We start from the raw sequence: 20,985 nt of genomic DNA, 5'->3' as shown, positions 1-20,985 counted from the left end.
AGCCTACCTACAAATTCTGCCCTTGAAGGATTTGGACCGCCTTCTTCGGTGAGGGCAGGCAAAAACGATCCGCCCATAGGCTCAAAACATGCGATTGTACCGCAAGCTGCGTTGCAAACTGAGAGGCGGCACGTGTTCACGAGAATGCGATTGTCCGTGGTAAAAATTTCCTCCGCGTCTCGCGGTCGCCGTAAAAAGCCTTCGATAACGCAATAATGGAAATTCTTGTTAATTACAGTGCGAAGTTTAAGGGCGCGCTTTAATTAATTCAAGTACTTGAGCAAATTATCCGCAAACGACACTTCCCCGCGGATTTGTCGAATTTTTCGAACCTCCATTTAGCCGCCAAATATAATTCCGTCGGGTCCCTCAAGCAATTCTTCATTCCGTCTCGCAATCGCCCGCAATAAGCACGTTAATTAAAAGTTAACCCATTAAGAGGCGGTTATTTATGCAATTGCATTAGCTGCCGTCGTCGACACGAAAAATAGTGCGATAAAAACTCCTATTTACTTTAATGGAATTCATTTTACAACGTCTTTTATCCCGGAGATCAAATTATGGACGACATTTCGACGGTTTTACTCGACCTGTTTGCTCGAAAGATGGATGCGAGTTTTAATGTGCGAATTTAACCGGCATAATGGCAATTGATTTATTTCGCGCTTCACTCGAAGGGTTATTAATGGGGGCACGTTATTTTTCGAAATTGAATTTTTAATGTACTGTGAACGTTGGGGGTTTCAGCCAAGATATTACGAGATTAATACATGATTCATGGGCTTTATTGACCGAGCGCCGAACTCGATACGACAACCACTCGAAAAACGCAAAAACGCATGCCACAAATTCGACGAGAGTGCCGAATTTTGTTTAGTATAGAGACGATGCGCCCGCTGCCTTAATCGTCCAATAAATTCCGAGAGTGATATCTTTTTGAGATAAGGTATTTGGGTTAGCGTTTTTTAAAGCGCTCTATTGACTCACCTGCGCGCATAAACTAATCTCCAGCTCTTCCTCGGTCTTGACACCGGCTTTCGGCGTAATTACCGGCCCTCTTGCGCCCTAATTGCATTAACTCCCCCTCGTGTTTGTTTTTTAGTCAAAAACCCACACGCTGCCCCTGGCGACCTTTTCACGTCCAGACGGCAACCCTGCCACGAAAACGCCATATTCCCGGCAAAAATGTAATTTTCTCCGTACACGAGTTCATCGTTTAGGAACTCGTTTGTGTCACAGTTTCAAGAACCAATTAGCTAAAATCCCGCACATCTCAGAAACACAATTCTCTTTTTTGTTCGAGCTGGAATTTTTGGCCCGGCTCAATCCGAGCTCGCTCTCCCGAACTTTAATATTAGGGTTCCCGGCTTAAGTGCCACATTTCACCTGTGTTTCGCCGCCTCGAAATTATTCGCCCAAGTTAACTTTTATGTGTGCGAGTTATTTTATTGCAGGCGTGCATCCCTTGCTTCCTAATCAAGTCTCGCCCCATTGTCATAAAAATACAATTCCATCCGCAACCGCGCTGACCCGCCGAAACGCAGGCCCAACGGCCATCATCGAACAAAATCGGCCTGCAACTTTAAAGCCCAACCCTTCGATCCGTGATTGAGAGTATAAAATTCTCGTGAATATTTGTTAAAATCGCTCTAGTGTCGTCATTCTATAATAACACAGAAGAAAAACGGTTTTAAATCCGAATGTGGTTGGACAAGTGGAAACTGGAAAAATCGAACAGCGATTTATATATTTCTCTCACATATTAATAGAATATTCACCGCCCTTCGAATGCCATTACCACGGTAATAGGGGAAAAATGAACAAGCTGTTGCCGCGGGCCCTTCCATTATACCCTGTTATGGCGCAACGTTATCTCATTATGAAGCTTTTACACAAAAGGAAAACAGTTGAGATAAAGGAAATAAGGCTGAAAGGGATAATTATTTTTAGTGCAATCGCGAAAACGCCACGAAGGCTCATAGCGCAAATCTTTCAGAGGCCAGAATGGAGCTTTCAATATTTCAGGCGGGTGAATAATTCAGGAAAGAAGTCCCGGACTGCAGGTCGCACGGAATGCTTTCGGCGAATTTTCCATCTTCTCGGTTTCACCTGGAAGTGAGGCTCGAACGGGAAATTGTTTGAAGCAAAAAAATAATGGAAGTGTTTCTTAGTGGACCGCCGAGAGAGAGGGAACGTGGACTGTTAAACAAATGCAGAGAAAATGACTGAAACAGAACGGTGGTTTTTATTAAAAGTGTAGCTTGATTTATTCGTGGCAGTTGTTTTAATAAACGTAAATAATAAACAGATCCGCATTGTTTTTTTAAGTAGCGCTACGAAACAAAAGCTCCATTCACCTACCTGTAGCGGTGTTTGCTTACACGACTAGCCTTTTCGCCTCTTTGTGTAAATCAATATGTGCACGTCTTTCCTTGTCTGCTTGATTAATTTCCTGCTGTGACTTCGCTACGTCCACGTCAAGTCTACAGTTACAATATTTTCTTTCTTGTTTTCATTAGGTCCGTTTCGTGATGAGTTATCGACTTGGATCGAACTCGTTAGAGAGTTGTGTGAAAAAGTTGTTAATAACAACGTGGAGTAGATGAAGAGGAGTCAACTTTGATATTGTTTTTATTGATCGTTTAAGGCGGGCGTTATATTTAGTTTCCATTTTAAAATAAATACACGCCGAAAACGTGTAGTTACAAACGATGTGAAAGCCTCCTCGCTGTCGCCCACGTCGTTTCATTATCTCGCATCGTAGCAACACATAAAGATGATACAGTATTCGGGCCTGATAAAGGGCTTGGTGGTGCGAAAGGGCTCTTTCCATACGGCTGAACCCGACCGATTTGTAAGTGTCATAAGATCAAGTTTGCGAGCTGCCAGATTTTGAAGAATGTCGCTTAAAGCACCCTGATATCGTCCCGCATGTTCTTGTTTATGGAAATTATCTGGGCCAACTCGCAGCCGACAACCAAAAATCATCAGAAAAAGTTTGCAGGATTTTCTTGAACTTAAATAAAAACAATCTTTAATTAAGTATTAGAAATGTTGACTTGTTTCATTTTCGGCTCAGGATGTTTTTAGGCAAAAGTAATTAGTGATTTGGTTGGCAACTAATTTTGTATATGCAAAGAAGATCCCTAATGAAACATGAAATTTATCATAATCAAGTTAAAGAAGCTTTAAAATTAAAGTTGGTTTACTATGGAAACGCATTGTTGAAACAATGGTTTAAAGCTCCCATTGGTTAAAGGTCCTTTAAGTTTTGATTATGAAACTAGGATATTTCAGTTTTCAGATTTTGCAATTTTTCTGTTTGCAACTTCACGAGTTTTCAATTTTTAATTCTTTAAATATTTCGTTTCTTCAATTTTTCGATTTCATTTTTTCAATTTTTAATTTTCTTGGTTAGTGCAAATCACATACCCTGTAACAAGATGGAGGGCGGGTGGGTGGGCCTACTACATGCTAAGATAAAACTAATTTTGGCAAAGCACATATCCTCTAAGAAAATCGAGGGTAGGTGGGTGGGCTAGTACTTGCTTACTCTTCAGGAAAACCTGAACTCAGCTCCGCCCATTTCTTGTCTCCATTTCACTAACTTATTCTATTTGTTGTAAAATGTGAAGTGAATTCTATTCTAACAAGCGGTAGAATCTAAGATTTAAAACAAAGTAATTGTTTAAATATATTGTCCATTTTTCTTACTATACGTAGTCTTTTTTTTATAACTTAAAACATGTTCAAAATGGTAAATCTTTGTATGGAAATATGGATTAATTACGCTCCGCCCCTTGGTCTAACAACGAAGGAAAAATTCATCACAATTGAGATCGGGACAGGTGGGTCGTGCTTAATATTTTGCTTTTTTTTTCTTACTATACAGTATGTCCCCGGATTGAGTTCACAAGAGGAAAAAAAAACTGCATTTTCTATTTTACAAAAAAATGACATAGGAACAACATTTTTTGCTTAATTCAAAACCAATAAAGATGCAATTAAAATTTTAATATAATCAGGCTGTGTGAAATTAATTTTAAGAGTACAGACCAGGAATATTGAAGTTTTAATTGCAGATTTATTCGTTTTGAATTAAGCAAAAAATGTTATTCCTATGTCATTTTTTTGTAAAATAGAAAATACAGTTTTTTTCCTCTTTTGAACTCAATCCGGGGACATACTGTATATAGTTTATTTTGAACAACATGATACTTAAAAATATTTTACATAGCAATTTTATGTAAAGAAATGAGGATTTTGAAATTCAGTTCCGCCCCCCGGCTCACGACGAATAAAATATCATCACAATTGAGATGGGGCGGTTGGGCGGGGATACATTTTGCCTTTTTTTCTTAATATGTGTAGTCATTTTTCACAACAAGAAACTTAAAACATGTTTAAAATGGTAAATTTGTATAAGGAAATATCGATTTTGCAATTACACTCCGCCCCTCCGTCTGACACCGAATAAAAAAATCATCAGAATTGAGACAGGGCGGGTGGGCGGGGCTTATATTTTGCCTTTTTCTTCGTAATATACATAGCCGTCTTTTCACAACAAGAAACTTAGAACATGGTTAAAATGGTATATTTTTGCAAGGGAATATGGAATTTGCAATTACGGGGCGAAGCAAAATCGATACTTCTTTATACAAATTTTCCACTCTAAACATGTTTTAAGTTTCCTGTTGTGAAAAGATGACTACACATATTAAGAAAAAAAGGCAAAATGTAAGCCCGCCCACCCGCCCTCTCTCAATTGTTACGATTTTTCCTTATTCGTCGTGAAGAAAGGAGACGAAGCTATAACTGCAAAATCATTATTTCTTTTCAAGAAATTAAAAACATGTTAACTAGGTCAACCCGTTTTTGATGTAAGCTTAGAAAATGTCACAAAAACTGTAACACTGTGGCCAGTGGTTTTACACTTTGTATTTTCCATTCTAATAAGTACGATTCACAGCACTGAAGTAAACAATTATTATTTCAATATTTAATAAGCATAGTTAATACAATCAAATTTGAAATTAACTTTTGGATAGGTAATGATTATGTTTTAACTTTAATAATCCGTATCAACATTTGTGATTAAGCAGCCGTTCTTGCATTTGACTTTTTTTACTAGAAAATGTTGGCAGCTTGTCCAACTGCACTGAATGATATGGTGCGTTGCCCATAACTACCACACATTTTTTGTTCAACTTAGCCAAAGCAGGAAGAAGTTGATTAACCACCCAATTTTGAAAAATTGTCCTGTCCATTGCTTTGTGATAATCTCTATCATTGTTTTTCCAATTTAGTAAAAAATTACAACCATCTGAAAACTGAAATTGACTTCCTGTGTATAGGACTCTAAATTTTGATGCTTCACTTTTAGTTTTGGTGGGATTATTTTTTAAATCTGATTGCCAAGTTCAAGTTTTCTCGACGACTGTTAAATGCTCAGGAGAATTTTGTAATTGGAGGAATTTTCTCAAAAAATAATTTTTGTTGTAACAACATGTTTTTGTTCCCATAAAATTTTGCGACGGTTTGTTTTCGCAAATCAGGTGTCTGTTGTAAAGCATTAATTTTTTTCGTTTCGTAAATGTTTCAGTGGGTTTTCGCTTGCCACAAGGTGAAGTTTTCAAATTTTCGTCTTTAGTGACGACAATTTTTTAATTAACAAATATTTAAAAGCTTTAAAAGTCACAGAAAATATGTTCACTATTCTCATCATTGTCTTCGTGCTTGAGTTGGGGATTATCTTTTTTTTTTTTTTAATTTTAAAAAGTCAGAAATATTGCAATTTGATAATATGATTTCTAAATAATAATAAATGTGGCATATTAGCGTCGCGCACTGACAGACAAACCATTATGTCAATGAATCAGTTTATCCAACGTGAAGGCAAAATTTCATGGCGCACTTTTGTCTAAAAACGTCCTGAACGGTTAACATTAATGATCGTCGCAAATTTTTGTGTTGGTAATTCTGAATTAGTATTCTACGTCAGTTCACAGATGTCGATTTGACATGAGCACACCTAACAAAGATGTTAATTGGTTGAGACGCTGGCAGCTGTCATCACTGTTATTTTAACAATCAGATATGTCATCGTAAAATTGTAAATGAGTTGCCAACTTGACAAAAACAAACATTAACATTTAAGAACAGATTCGCTATCACACAAAAAAATTAGGTTAGGAACGCATATTTTCTTTGTGGTGCTTGGAAAAAAATTCATTTCGTGTTTGCGTCGAGCCAAGCGAGTGGAGTAGATGAAGACAGTCAACTGTAATATTATTTTTATTGATCGTTTATGATTTCGTTACATTCAGCTTCTATATTTTAAAATGAATATACAGTACAGTCATAGAAAATATGTAATTATATACAATTTGATAGTACAATTAGTTTTTGTAGTAATTCAAGCATCGATTGAAAAGTAGGGTACGTTCGGGTCCTGATTAAAAAGTGAAACACCAAAAAGCAAGAACTATGAATGTATGGTATGATCTCTCCTGAGGGCGTCCGGTCCGCGGAGCGCTCCCATCCGGCCTAACCGAACCGAACCGAACCGAACCGCTTCGTGTCTGTCTTAGATCACAGTTCATCCACTACAAGAATTTCGTCGACGATAGAGATAGCGCGCATCAAGCTCTTGTTTATCTAAATTAATAATACTGTAGCGGTGCCATCAATCACAGCTGGTGTCCCGCCGCCGCTCGGCCGCTGTGACCGCCCACCCACGCAACGCACTCATGGAAGCCCGTAGAAACACACGAGGATCGAAGCACTACACACCGGCTAGTAAGGCACAATCGAATTTGAAAGTCGTCTTGACCCTGTGTCTGGTCCGTCAGCAAGTCACCAGTGCCGCCCGCACCAGTTTGAGCCATTCTCACACCTCCGTGCCGTCCTCGCCCTCGTCCTCGAACAGCGGCCCCGCGGACGCGCGCTTCTTGGGCTTGGGGGGCGGCACGGGCGCCACCTTGCTCTTGCCGTCCGGCGGCGGCCCCCGCGGGCTGCGCAGCGCGTCCGCGTTGTCCACGGCCCACTGCGTGCGCGACGGCGACAGCCTCGGCTGCGCCTCGTGCTCGGCGATGGGGTCGCAGCCGGGGCTGAGCGGGAAGAGGCGCGCCGACTTGGGGGTGACGTCGGCCTTGTTCAGCGACAGCGCCGAGCTGCCGTCGGCGGTGGTGCGCAGCCCCAGGTTGTCGTACATGGGCTCCTCGGCGTCGGAGGCTGTCGTGGGGGTCTCGCTGCTGCTCCAGCGCTGCTTGGGGCGGCGCGGGATGGTCACGTAGCCCTGGCGCGGCACCCGGGGCGGCGGACCGACGAACGGGGACTGCGATCTGGAGTAAGGAAGAGTTCTGTACAGACTGGCCGAGTCGTAGAGTGGACTGTGAAGTGGCGATTGTGGGCCGTGGTGTGCTGGTAAACGGGATGTGTCTGCTACCGTCGAAGCTGAACTACCTGCCGGGGATACCTGGCACATACGTGGCGGGAAGGGGAGAAGATCTGGAGGGTAGGGGTGATTACCGCGGTAGTCCGGGTCCAGCAGCGCCGAAGACTTCCGGTACGGGTGCATGTCGAAGTCGAACGAGTGGGACTCGTCGTCGCCTGCTGCGGAAAACACACACGTCATTCTCAAACACAAAAACCACTCGATGATACATGTTTCTTACATCACTCAGGAATGTGCCGCCTACATTTCTGAGTGAACCTACTTTATTTGACGTTTACTTGGTTGCATAAAACAATTTACAAATTTTATTGATATAAGAAACATTCGTAACACATCTCAAAAACCCGAAAACAAGCAATAAATCGTATTCCGGCTCGCAGCACTCCCCTACGTCCCGATTAATGCTGCAACCCGTAACACGACCCCAACACCGCCGCAAATCCCCGACTTACCAAACACCGAATCGCTATCCAGCAGGTTCTTCTTAACCTCGCTGACTTCCGTTCCCCCACTGTTAACCGAAGGGGGCACGGAGCACACTCTCGGCGGCTTCATCACCGGATTAACGTCCGTGATTAGCGCCTTCTCCATCTCGGGCTGTCCGTGGTGCAACCTGATACACTCGTCAGACGAATTCTGCAGATCCCTCCGCTTCGCGCTCATCCCGTGCGTGTTCTTCTTGCAGCAACAACACACGAGAACGAGGATCACGATCAGAATCACTACCGCACCCACACTCAGCGCGATAATCAGCGGTAACGTCGCCCCCATGGCTAACGAGCCGCCGCTTCCGAAGCCCCCGATGGAGGACACTATCAAACTCACGTTCTTCTCGTCTACCCCGCCGGGGTTCGTCGCGACGCACTTGTACTCGCCCTTGTCGCGGTAGTTGACGTTGGTGATGGTGAGGTTGTTCCAGGTGTAGTCGCCCACCTTGCGCTTGGAGGTGATGAAGCGCTGGGTGTTCTGGCGAGGGTCCTTCTCGATGATTTTCCCATTGGAGACCCAGACCCAGTTGACGTCGGGCTGAGGGTCCCCGAGGACGCGGCAGGTGAGCGTGACGTTGCTGGTGGTGGCCTCGATGTGCGTGCTAGGGAGAGGTTCCACGATCTGGGGGACGCAAGCGAAGATGACATCGTCGGTCCACGAGCGGTCCTTGACGAGAGGAGGTTCTTTGCACAGCGTCCTCGTGGTGATCAAATTTTCTTTGACTGTTCTATTCCTGAACTCCTGCAGGTGGCAGTCGCACACCCACGGGTTTTCCTCGAGGTTCAAGCTGATGAGTTTGGGGAAGTTCGTGGCGCTCTTCTTCAGGAAGTCCGGTCCCAGGACCGTCAGTTTGTTTCCGGCTAGGTTCAAGTTCTGCAGCGCCGGTAGCACGTGGAACGCCGAGTCGGCGATGAATTCGATCGCGTTGTTGTCTAGGGACACCTTCTGGAGGTGCGTCAGGTTGTAGAACAGCCCGTTCTCCAGCCGCCTCAGGTTGTTGTGGCTCAGCGACAATATTCTGAGTTTGAGGTTGTCTTTGAACGTCTTCGACGTCACGTTCTTGATGGAGTTCCGCGACAAGTCTAACTCGATGAGTAGAAGCAGCCCTCCGAAGGCCGTTTCTTCGAGTTCACTAATGTTACAACTAACGAATTTGAGCTTATGGATGTCTCTGAGTTCCGCACGTTTTATCACTTCGCGGCCTAAGGTGTGCAGGGGGTTATTCGAGAAATCGATTTCGCGGATTTCCGAACTTAGGTCCGTTGGTATTTCGCTTAGGTTGATGTTCGTGCAATCTGCTGTCCTTTTGCCGTTCGACCACACGCACTTGCACTTGTTGCATTTCTGGGTCCAGTCGTCGTTGGAGGCCGCCACGGCGGAGCACACGACCAGGAGGAGGAAGAGCCGATGTGCCATTTTCGTCTGGAACGAAGAGCAGCGTAAGAGAGACCTTAAAAATTTACTTGTGTTTGGTGTGAGTTATTTGCAGAGTGAGCGAGCTTTCGGTTAAATATTTATGGGGGCTTTAATATGGAGCAAGGGAAGCGGAAGGACGCGCGGAGGGCGAGGACGTGATTTTCGGGTGAAAAAGCGGACGGCGAATTAACGCCAATTCGTCCTAGAGAGATCTTTTCAGAACTTGTGTACACATTTTCGGTAAAATTTCGGATTTTTTAAATTATTCATGCGAGAGGAGTTATTCCAAAATGGAATACAACGGTCGATGGAGTTCGCACAATTCCGGTCTTTGAGCCGAAAAACCGGCCTTTTGCCATTCTGATCATAACATCCAAATTTAACAATCCGAACCGCAAAGTTACCTTCCCCACTTCCCTTAACAATGTTTATATATAAGATCCCGACCTAAGCACACAGCCTAGGGGAGAACGGGCCCCGTTGCACCCTCGGTTCCGCCGCGTCCCCCCCAACCCAGTCCTTTGTGCCACATCACATCCTTATCGATTCCTTAATAGTCCTGGGAAACTTGGTACAGCGGAAAATCAAGTTTTGCTCAAGAACACTGAATAAAACAGGCGTCTTGATTTACATACCCAACAATGATGGCCGTATATGAGTCCTTCCGCTTGATTGTGCACCACTTGAACCTCACATCTTCATAAATCCACTAATAAAATGCATTAAACTCGAGCACCGCGAGATGACAATAAAACATGAAGCGAGTTGAATCACGATCTGCAACGTTGCCGACTTAGCGATACCTGCACATTCCGATGTAGCGTCTACCGAGCCATGTGTAAAAGTAAATCAACCAGTCCGGCATAATGTTCAAGACGTCGGAAATTTCCAGCGAGCATTAATAATTTATTATTATTACTTTTAGAACGGCGGAAGATTTGACCCGGGTTCGTTAACTCGCTTGTTTATTTACGTTTCAATTCGGGATCTAGCGGGCCGCGCTTCCCGACTTCCCGATTTTCACGAAAAAATCGACGCGGCAACGTCGCAAACTGGTTCAACTGAGTCAAGCGTGCGTGTGTGGCGTTGGTCAGTGCTTGTCAAAATGCTGGATCGCGTAATTTATAGCGAGGCGACTTTTATCGATCTCTTCCTGATTAAGAAACAAACCGAGCCGGTTAATTGTGGTACTGCAAAAATTCGAGCGGCGGTTGGCAACTGCAGACAGGCGGCCTTGCGCTGCCGATCATGGATAATAACAAAGTGCAACGTTGTTTTTGTTTTGTCAGAGAAAATTGTACTTTGGAATAATTACTGGGTCAAGGTTTCGTGCCAGAGGTTAGTCGAAACGAAAAAGTCGCCGGAACGAATTATTTTCTTTCAAAGGAGGTGTTTTATTATGGCTTTTTTTATGAAGGGTTGGCGGAGCTTTGTGTTTTTAAATGTTAATTTTGTTTTCGACGGGTTAGTTGGGTCGCGGTTCAATTTCATGCTCGCGTAAAGAGTGGATGCGGGGATTAGAATGTGAGACGATAATGATGTGGCAGAATTCTACAAAGTCAACAACAAAACGAACGAAGCGTTATTATCTCGAACGAAATATTAGCCCCGCCCACCCACCCCCACTCCATTGTGATGATTTTTTTATTTAAGGTGAGCCGAGGGCGGAGCTTAGTTGCAAAATCCTCATTAATGTATAAGAAATTACCATGCGAAATATGTTCCTAAGAGAGTAAAATTTTGTAGAGAAATACGGATTTAGCAATTAAATTCCGCCACTCGGCCTCACAATGAATTCAAAAATCATTACAATTGAGATAGGGGGGGTGGGTGGGGCTTATATTTTACCGTTTCTTCTTAACATACGTAGTCTCATTTTCACAACAAGAAACTTAAAAAGTGTTCAAAATTTTTATAGGGAAATATATATTTTGCAATTAAGCTCCGCCCCTCGGTTCGACAACGAATAAAAATTCGTCAGAATTGAGATCGGAACTTTTATTTTATTACATATAGTTTTTTTTTTTCAACACGATAGTTAAATATGTTTTTAGTTCCTTATTGGAAAAAGAAGATTTCGTATATTAAAAAAAATGTACTAAATATAAGCCCCACCCACCCACCCACTCTCAATTGTGACGATTTTTGTATTCATCGTGAGCCGACGGCCGAGCTTAGTTACAAAATCTTCATTTTTCCACATGAAATTACCATGTGAAATATGTTCTTAAAAGAGCAAAATTTTATAGAGAAATTTGGATTTTGCAATTAAATTTCGCCACTCGGCCTGACAGTGAATAAAAAAATCATTACAATTGAGATAGGGTGGGTGGGCGGGGCTTATATTTTGCTATTTCTTCTTAACATACGCAGTCTTTTTCTCCACAACAAGAAACTTAAAACATGTTCAAAATTTTTATAGGGAAATATGTATTTTGCAATTAGGCCCCGCCCCTCGTTTTGACAACGAATCAAAAACTCATCACAATTGAGATCGGGACTTTTTTAGTTACATATAGTTTTCTTTGAAGAACACAATAGTTAAATATGTTTTTAGTTCTAGTTGCGAAAAGAAGATTTCTTATATTAAGAGAAAATGTGTACAAAATATTAGCCCCGCCCACCCACCCCCTCTCATTTGTGATGATTTTTTTTATTCATCATGAGCCGACGGCGAAGCTTAGTTGCAAAATACTCGTTTTTCTAAACGAAATTACCACGTGAAATATGTTCTTAAAACAGTAAAATTTTGTAAAGAAATCTGGATTTTGCAGTTAAACTCCGCCGCTCGAGCTGACAACGAATAAAAAAAATCATTACAATTGAGATAGGGTGGGTGGGCGGGGCTTATATTTTGCCCTTTCTTCTTAATATACGTAGTCTTCTTTTCACAACAAGAAACTTAAAACATGTTCAAAATTTTTATATGAAAATATGTATTTCGCAATTATGCACCGCCCCTCGGTCTGACAACGAATAAAAAACTCATCACAATTGAGATCGGGACTTTTTTTAGTTACATATAATTTTCTTTGAAGAATACAATAGTTAAATATGTTTCTAGTTCTTGTTGCGAAAATAAGACTTCGTATATTAAGAAAAAATGTACAAAATATAAGCCCCACCCACCCACCCGCTCTCAATTGTGACGATTTTTGTATTCATCGTGAGCCGACGGCGGAGCTTAGTTGCAAAATCTTCCTTTTTCCACATGAAATTACCATTGTTTATTAAACAATAGTAAAGACAAGTCACCTAAGAAATCGAATTCTGGAGTTTACATGCTAAGTTGTGGTGACTGCCCCTTAGTATACATCGGACAAACAGGGAGAAAATTTGAGGAAAGGATAAAAGAACATAAATCAGCATTTGTCAACAAAAAATCAAATTCTACGTACGCGAACCACCTTATCCAAGAACAGCATAATTTCAACGACGAATTCAAAATTTTACACATAGAAAATAAAGGCGCAAAATTAAACGCGTTAGAATGTCTGGAAATAAATAGGTACAATAAATTAAATACACTAATGAACGACCAAACCGAAATAAACAAATCTCCCTTACTTAACATAAATTTGTAAACACCATTGTTAAATCAGGTATAAATTCAGGAATAGCTCTGTAAAACCCCAGTTTCTCTTCTGCCTGAAGACGGTACTGTGTACCGAAACACGTGTAGCAGTGACTACAAATATATTTTTTAAACTCTGAAAGTTTTTTCATTATTATTAAAATTAATATACGCAGTCTTCTTTTCACAACAAGAAGCTTAAAACATGTTCAAAATTTTTATAGGGAAATATGTATTTTGCAATTAAGCTCCGCCCCTCGGTTCGACAACGTATAAAAATTCGTCAGAATTGAGATCGGAACTTTTTTTTATTACATATAATTTTTTTTGACCAACACGATAGTTAAATATGTTTTTAGTTTCTTGTTGGAAAAAGAAGACTTCGTGTATTAAAAAAAATGTACTAAATATAAGCCCCACCCACCCACCCACTCTCAATTCTGACGATTTTTGTATTCATCGTGAGCCGACGGCGGAGTTTAGTTGCAAAATCTTTATTTTTCCACATGAAATTACCATGTGAAATACGTTCTTAAAAGAGCAAAATTTTGTAGAGAAATATGGATTTTGCAATTCAATTCCGCCACTCGGCCTGACAATGAATAAAAAAATCATTACAATTGAGATAGGGTGGGTGGGCGGGGCTTATATTTTGCTATTTCTTCTTAATATACGCAGTCTTCTTTTCACAACAAGAAGCTTAAAACATGTTCAAAATTTTTATAGGGAAATATGTATTTTGCAATTAAGCTCCGCCCCTCGGTTCGACAACGTATAAAAATTCGTCAGAATTGAGATCGGAACTTTTTTTTATTACATATATTTTTTTTTGACCAACACGATAGTTAAATATGTTTTTAGTTTCTTGTTGGAAAAAGAAGACTTCGTGTATTAAAAAAAATGTATTAAATATAAGCCCCGCCCACCCACCCCTTCTCGCTTGTGATGAATATTTTATTCATCGTGAGCTCAAAGGCGGAGTGTAGCTGCAAAATCCTCATATCTCTACAAGAAAATACCATGCGAAATGTGTTCTTAAAGGAGTAAAATTTTGTAGAGAAACGCGAATTTGGAATTAAACTCAACCGCTCGGTCTGACAACGAATAAAAAAAATCCTTACAATTGAGATAGGGTGGGTGGGGCTTATATGTTGCCCTTTTTTCTTAACATACAGTCTCATTTTCACAACAAGAACCTTAAAAAGTGTTCAAAATTTTTGTAGAGAAATATGTATTTTGCAATTATGCTGCGCCCCTCGGTTTGACAAAGAATCAAAAACTCATCACAATTGAGATCGGGACTTTTTTTCTTACATATAGTTTTCTTTGAACAACACAACAGTTAAATATGTTTTTAGTTCTTGTTGCGAAAAGAAGATTTCGTATATTAAGAAAAAAATGGTCAAAATATAAGCCCCGCCCACCCACCCCCCCTCATTTGTGATGATTTTTTTATTCATCATGAGCCGACGGCGAAGCTTAGTTGCAAAATATTCATTTTTCTACAAGAAATTACCATGTGAAATATGTTCTTCAAAGAGTAAAATTTTGTAAAGAAATGTGGATTTTGCAGTTCAGCTCCGCCCCTCGGTCTGGCAATGAATAAAAAAAATCATTACAATTGAGATAGGGTGGGTGGGTGGGGCTTAAATTTCATCCTGTCTTCTTAATATACGTAGTCTTCTTTTCATAACAAGAAACTTAAAAAGTGTTCAAAATTTTTGTAGAGGAATATGTATTTTGCAATTATGCTCCGCCCCTCGGTCTGACAACGAATAAAAAATTCATCACAATTGAGATTGGGATTTTTTTTAGTAACATATAGTTTTCTTTAAACAACAGGATAGTTAAATGTTTTTAGTTTCTTGTTGGGAAAAGAACATTTCGTATATTAAAAATAATACACTAAATGAAATCCCGCCCACCCACCCCCTCTCAATTGTGACAATTTTTTTATTCACCACTTCTTTCTTCTCTACATTTTTCCTACAAAGGTGCTGCTTTTTGAGCAAACATTTTTCACAAAATCGGGAACTGATAAGTTTGTTAATTTGAAATTGTTTTTGGTTTGTGGTAAATACAGAGTCATAAAAATTGATTGAGAGAGTTGGTAAACCTGAACTTGAATAATTTGGTTTATTAAGTTGTATAAAAATATTAACTGTCAGATTTGAAGTTTCAAGTTCCAAATTTCAAAACTCAGTGGCGTCTTTTTTCGATTTTTTTTTTGGTAAAAATATTAGTTGTCAGATTTGAAGTTTCGAATTTTTGTCACGCCACTGAATTCATTGCCATATAATCTTAAACAAATCTGTCATAAGGTTGACAAACTTCACGACAAAAACAGGTGTACCAACTCTCTCAATCAATTTTGATGACCCTGTACTGTATAAGATGACTTTGTACTTCTAAATCTACCTGTTAGTATCTCTCACTCAAGTCTAAGTGAGAAAAATAAATGAGTTCTGATAATGAACCTAAAATGTGTGTAATGCTTAGTAATGTAATATATATCGCTTTAGATGTACATCTGTCATATTTTGCCGCGACATCTAGTGACCGGATGACGGATTAATCCAAACGTCAATGAAATTGTCAATTTTGACATTAAATTTTCCATCTACAAATCCGAATATGGCGTAGAAATTCACAAGCAGAAAATAAAATATCGAAAATTACGGAATGAATTGTCAAAATCCCGAGTCAGTTTCAACCCTCCAGCTCGAGGGGATGTCATAATAATCTCTCAAATAGTCAACGAAAGTTCCGGAAGGTTTACATAATCGTGTTCCGGTGGCGAGGAACACGAAGACAGCAATGCCAGGACGTGAAGAATACATATACAGGGTGGTCGAGACAAAGGGTAAATATTTCGCGGTGTCCGACTTTGTGTTCCATATTCGGTCCAAACACGCCTTAATTAATATTTTTTAGTCGTCTACAGTACATCGAAAGAATTTGTTTAACCGTTTGCTGCCCCACTTTAAACTTTGGTCATGTAATATGTAATGAAGTCATTTGTTTCATAATGAATTAACTGCTCGCGTGCGGAAGTCGCCGAAATATTTTTTTAATGTCGTTCTTAACATTCATTTTTTATCGATTCCGTCATCGTCGATACCACAACTCCGTCGTCTAGTTACAACCACCAGACAATCGCGTACGCAACTCTTCCGGAAAAAATTAATTACTCCCGCCCTCATTCCGCCTAGTCGCTACAACAATAAATTAACATTTCTACGTTGTTCACAAGAAAATTCCGGTTGTAATGCGTAAGCTCGACCCCCCGAAACTCCAAAGCTCGGCATTTATATCCCATTAAAAACTCCATTTTGTCATTGACGTTAATGAAATTGCCTCTAACTCATTACTTCTCAAAGTAACGCACACTTAGCTAAATCAGCACGTGTCGACCCCCGGAGCGCGATCGATCCCGCCCGTTGCACCGGAAAAATAATTAATTTCCCGAATGGCATGTGATGCAACAATTTACTCGAAAAAACACAAATGGAAAAAGTTGGAGGTCGGAATTGCGTTCCGTCATGCGACTTGTTCGAACTTGTTCAAACTTCCGACACTTGCATCTAATTACCGGAGGCAGGAGGGCCGGTCGCGTGACAGGCGACTCATCGGGACAGCGGCTGTGTGGAAAAATCGTTAAAAATTTTGACTTTCGCCTACAATTCAAACCTCTTCGACTTTTAACGCAAAAAGGTGTCGTCAGGCGCTGTTCGAAGTGGCAAAACTTCCGGCACTTGCATCTAATTACCGGAGCACAAAGGGCGTCGTCGCGTGACAAACGATCCATCTCGTACAGGATAGTGTGTATCTGTGTGTACATAAAGAGTATTGTGGAGCGACAATGTCTTTGTCGCCTTACAAATGTTTAGCGCACGGCCACACATCAGCGGATGGAATTCTGCCGGCATGATCTAAAGAGGTGTCTCATCCATCAGAGAGCAAATTGGGAGCGGGGTAACGATTGTTTTAATTAAGGGGTTAACGTCGATAAGGATCGTCGGCGCGAGATTTATGCTCGTGAGCTTATTTTCACTCGTGTATGTCGAAGGAGCTTGAGCTCGCGACGGGGTTTTATGGCTGGGGCGCATCCTGCTGGCTCATGTTCGCCATAAAATTAGTTTATGGGGATTGTATAATAAACACGCCGTGTTTTGTAAACAGGCCACGATGGAAAAACGCAAATGTTGTTTTGGAAATTTTCACAGAATTGATTTGGGGGTAAACATGGATGGATGTTGATACAAGGGCTAAATTTAGAACGTGAAATTTGATTTTGCGAAAGCAATTTGTGTGGGGTGTGCATAGGGTTTTTTGTTTTGTTTCGTACGGTCCACTTAACGTGGTGTTTATCCTCATTATTGCGTCTAGACCGGTTGTGTTGCTGCAAAAACCCGCAACTTTTGGCTTCCCGTTTTTTTGTAAAGACTTCACGGTCAGTTTTTGATTATCTTAGCAAAGAAACGCGTTTCTCCAAGCGACGTATGCAAATTCGAGAGCGGCGACTCTTGAAATTGCACTCTTTGTTAAGATGTCGGAAAAGCGGATAAGGTTTGAGATTTGTAAGTATATTTAAAGTAAGCGCGTCTTCTATTAGGATATTTGAAATTCTAAAAGGAGATAGAATTTACACTTAATTAACTGTGAATACTTTAAAGTTCTTACGCCGAATTTATTGCAGCCGGTTTTTCTTCGGTACTTTCCAACTTAATTGAGTTTTTTTGTATTTCCGGCGATACTTTTAACTTTTGCTCGTCACACGGTTCGGCATTTTTAGCCAAATCGAAACCCATAAAAGTGCAACAAAATTCGCAAGGTACTAACGTAATACCGTTTTTTCTTTCCGCGATCATCCATCTCCGAGAATTATTACCTCCCATCTCCCGCTCCCATTTGCTATCATTTCCACTCCGACTTTTTATTTTCACCACCTTCCAATTCCCGATCTATAAAAGCACTACTCCGCTTAAAACAATTGGATGTAGACCATGCATTTTTCACCCCTTCCACACCTATCGGTCGTAAAACGCTCCCTTATAATACAAATAACGAGTAACGCTAATGGAATACGTGAATACATCTCGAGAACGTGTTCTACATCGGCGTTTTGTCTATCCTCCGATTTTCAGCGCTACACGAGTAATGAAATTTGTTTTTCAGCCGCAACTTGTAATTCCGGATCAAAACCGCCCACTTCACGGACCGAATCTTGTATTAAACCCCCGGAATGGCCATACCGGAAAAAACGATCATCCGGGTTTATCACGTCGTGCATCAATGATAATCGGCGTTTTTGCGACGCTGTTTTGTCCAATCCCGAATTTATCGCGTCATAATTTCGAGTCTAATTCGTATGCTAAACGTTTTCCGTGATGATTCGTGTGGGCGATATATCGCGAATTGCATTAAAATATGCAGCAGGCTCAAAAATAAGACGGCGTAAGCAAGGAACGAAAGCTCAGTAAGCATGTGGTTATTAGCTCAAAGTTAAATAATGAAGTAGACGACGTAGGTAATGAATGTCTAAATCTCGCGTGGGACCGCAGAGAACTTCTCATGCATAGCTTAGTGAGTAGTGAAATATTAAGCTTTACCGCTGTTTACTTTTAACAACAAGTCCGGGATGAGGGCCGACACGCACTCTTTCGCGGAATGAAGTCGTATGCATATGGTAATTAGGCGCTTTTGTGACGGATGCTAAACCGGTCGATGGCCGCGGATTTTTGATCCGGGGTGGGGATGCGTGACGTCATGAAATATCCATATCGCAGGCGGCGACAGTCGAGTAGGCACACGAGGCTAATTCTAATTAGGATGAAATTAAATTCCGGGATTTCGTTGTGCCGAGTGTATTCGGAGCGTGGTGGCACGGTTTTTATTGAATGACAAGAGGCGCCGGAGTCTACTATAAAATTCCATAATGGACAAAGTTGAGTGAGTCGGGAAGAAACCACATTAAAGACAAATTAAAAGCAACGTTAAATATTTATAAGAATTATTTCGGCCTGTCCAACTTTCCCCTATATAAAATATAGATAGAACTTTACATGCGAATCGTATAAAAAAGTTTAATAAGTTCTTATCCCGTTTCCCGAAGAAAAATGAAATTTTAAATTGGGCATTAATTTATAATGGCAAGGCGGACGTCCAAAACTTCGCACAAAGGCGGAAATGCGCCTTCTTATGCTAATTAAATGCAATAACGTACGAAAATTCTCGACCGACTTTCGAATTTACATCCGCACAGGTTTCACCCCGGAAAAAGATTTTTTCGAGATGGAGCAAACGATAAATCTTTCTTATGTGTTTCGGCCATTATTGGAAAAAAGATGAATTCTGGGGCAATCGTCGTATGTTAGCTTTCAGATACGGATATTGCTTTGGTGTTGGTTAAAACGTTACTGTTGATATATTTTTCAATCCGAAATTTACTGCTGATTTTGTCTTTTATCCGATGCCGCCAGGAATGCCGAGGCAAAGCTCGCTCGTGCGGTTTTCTGCGCGGCGATATGGACGCCGGAAACGTTATTACGACTTGACGAAACTAATTCGTCGAGGAATTTAATTTATTCTACCTTTACTCCAACGAAAACAAGCGGACCGCGCTTACAAATTCTATAATCGTAGTTCCTTCAAGATGAACGTTGCTTCTCACTGTTCGCGGCCTCAACAATACAATTAAATTAACGAACGCGTGGCCGCCCCAGAAAACGATAACTACTATACGAATCGAGAAATTTCTCCGTGCGCCACGTCGTTGATGAAAAGAGAGAATTCGCCGGTCCTACGACGGATCCTTGTCGACGGTTTCACCAAGCCACGCCTAAGCTCTCCGCGCGGGATTTATTCGTAGCGTTTGCAGTTTCGCAACGTTTATTTTTAGCTCTCGACCGTTTGCATAATTTTGCATCGTTGCAGCGGCTTATCATCACATGACACAGCCGATAAGAGAACAAAGCCGCCTATTGTGCGATAAGATCTTCGCGCCCCACCTGATCGCTTCCTGTTTGCTCTGACTCTGACCCTTCTCCGAGTTCTCCGTGCACTTGGGTGCGGCCCGTCCTGCGGCGTCGGTCGGAAGCGGCATCCCCTAGCCGAAAAACTTTTATAATGACCTTATCTATCCGCGTCCCGCCGTGTGCCGAAGTATCTAATTAAGTTAATTAAGCAGTGTGTTCTGAAACAAAACTGAATGAAAGTGGGAAAGGAAATTTCATTTCGTCCTAATTGAGGAAACGCAGTAGCTCTGGCGATTTCCACGGGCCGTGATGAAATTTCACTTTTGCTTAAAAAAGAAACCGGAAGACCGCTGTAAAAACGGACTGAAAACTAGTTTGCGAAAAGAACGGTCGTTGCGGCGCCGCGTCCAATTAAAAATTAACGTCGGAGGAAATTCCGTTTTTCGGACGGAGTTTGCGAATTAATTATTCAGCAGGTTGTTGGCGTTTCGACTCGATCACAACAACGGATGACGCCGGAAATTGGTGATAATCACTTATTAATTAGCTTGCTTGCAGGTTTAATCGACTGTGCGCGATACTGCAAATTAAAAACGGGACGGAGCAGCAACAAGTGCGAGTGGGGACTTTAAAGTTTAACCTTTAATAAGGCGAAGGGTTATTAGCCGGTAATTGAATTCGTTTCAATGGCTGTTCGGAGAGGCTTTCATTTTTCTTCGAGGGGCGGCGAAGCCAACAACAATGTCAAAACAAGGCGGCAAAAAACGTATCTGGTTTCTCGCTAATTACTTCGAACGTCGAATCTACCCGTGAACAAGTTTTCGTTGAAACCACCAGCTACAACTCAACTCTAAGTCTACGTCAGGGAAAAACCCCCCGACTTCGTTTCGGTACTAAACCGAAATTATATTCACTTTAATTAACGTTACTGCAACATCATAACATGAATTAAGTACCATACTTCAATTCTCTGTAGAGGTTGTTAAGTTTAATGCAACCATCTCAGAATACGAGCATTATGCAGAGGATCTTTCCATAACTTTAACTACGTTAAGAATAGTTAAGAAAATTGA

General features: G+C 41.1%; 1 protein-coding gene across 7 annotated transcripts in view; it reads right to left on the bottom strand.

The window, feature by feature from the left end:
• Positions 1-6,278: 6,278 nt before the first annotated feature.
• The window catches only part of LOC135124538 (leucine-rich repeat, immunoglobulin-like domain and transmembrane domain-containing protein 2), a 243,474-nt gene continuing 228,767 nt past the window's right edge, over positions 6,279-20,985 (bottom strand). For 6 of the 7 annotated variants that reach the window (XM_064049680.1, XM_064049691.1, XM_064049670.1 and 3 more), the window contains 2 exons: positions 7,909-9,367; positions 6,279-7,614 (listed from right to left, as the gene is read on the bottom strand). In XM_064049680.1, coding sequence (XP_063905750.1) covers positions 6,890-7,614; positions 7,909-9,361 — 2,178 coding nt within the window. In that variant the 5' untranslated portion in view covers positions 9,362-9,367 and the 3' untranslated portion in view covers positions 6,279-6,889. Of the gene's footprint in view, positions 7,615-7,908; positions 9,368-9,996; positions 10,541-20,985 lie in introns of those variants that run through there. The other variant, XM_064049724.1, reaches the window with a different exon arrangement.

This window comes from Zophobas morio, unplaced genomic scaffold (assembly GCF_036711695.1).
Source record: "Zophobas morio isolate AGI-343-1 ecotype UQ-CSIRO unplaced genomic scaffold, CSIRO_AGI_Zmor_V1 ptg000002l, whole genome shotgun sequence".
NCBI lineage: Eukaryota > Metazoa > Arthropoda > Insecta > Coleoptera > Tenebrionidae > Zophobas > Zophobas morio.
Note: the sequence above shows the minus strand (reverse complement) of the source record. Positions and strands in the feature narration are given on the sequence as shown.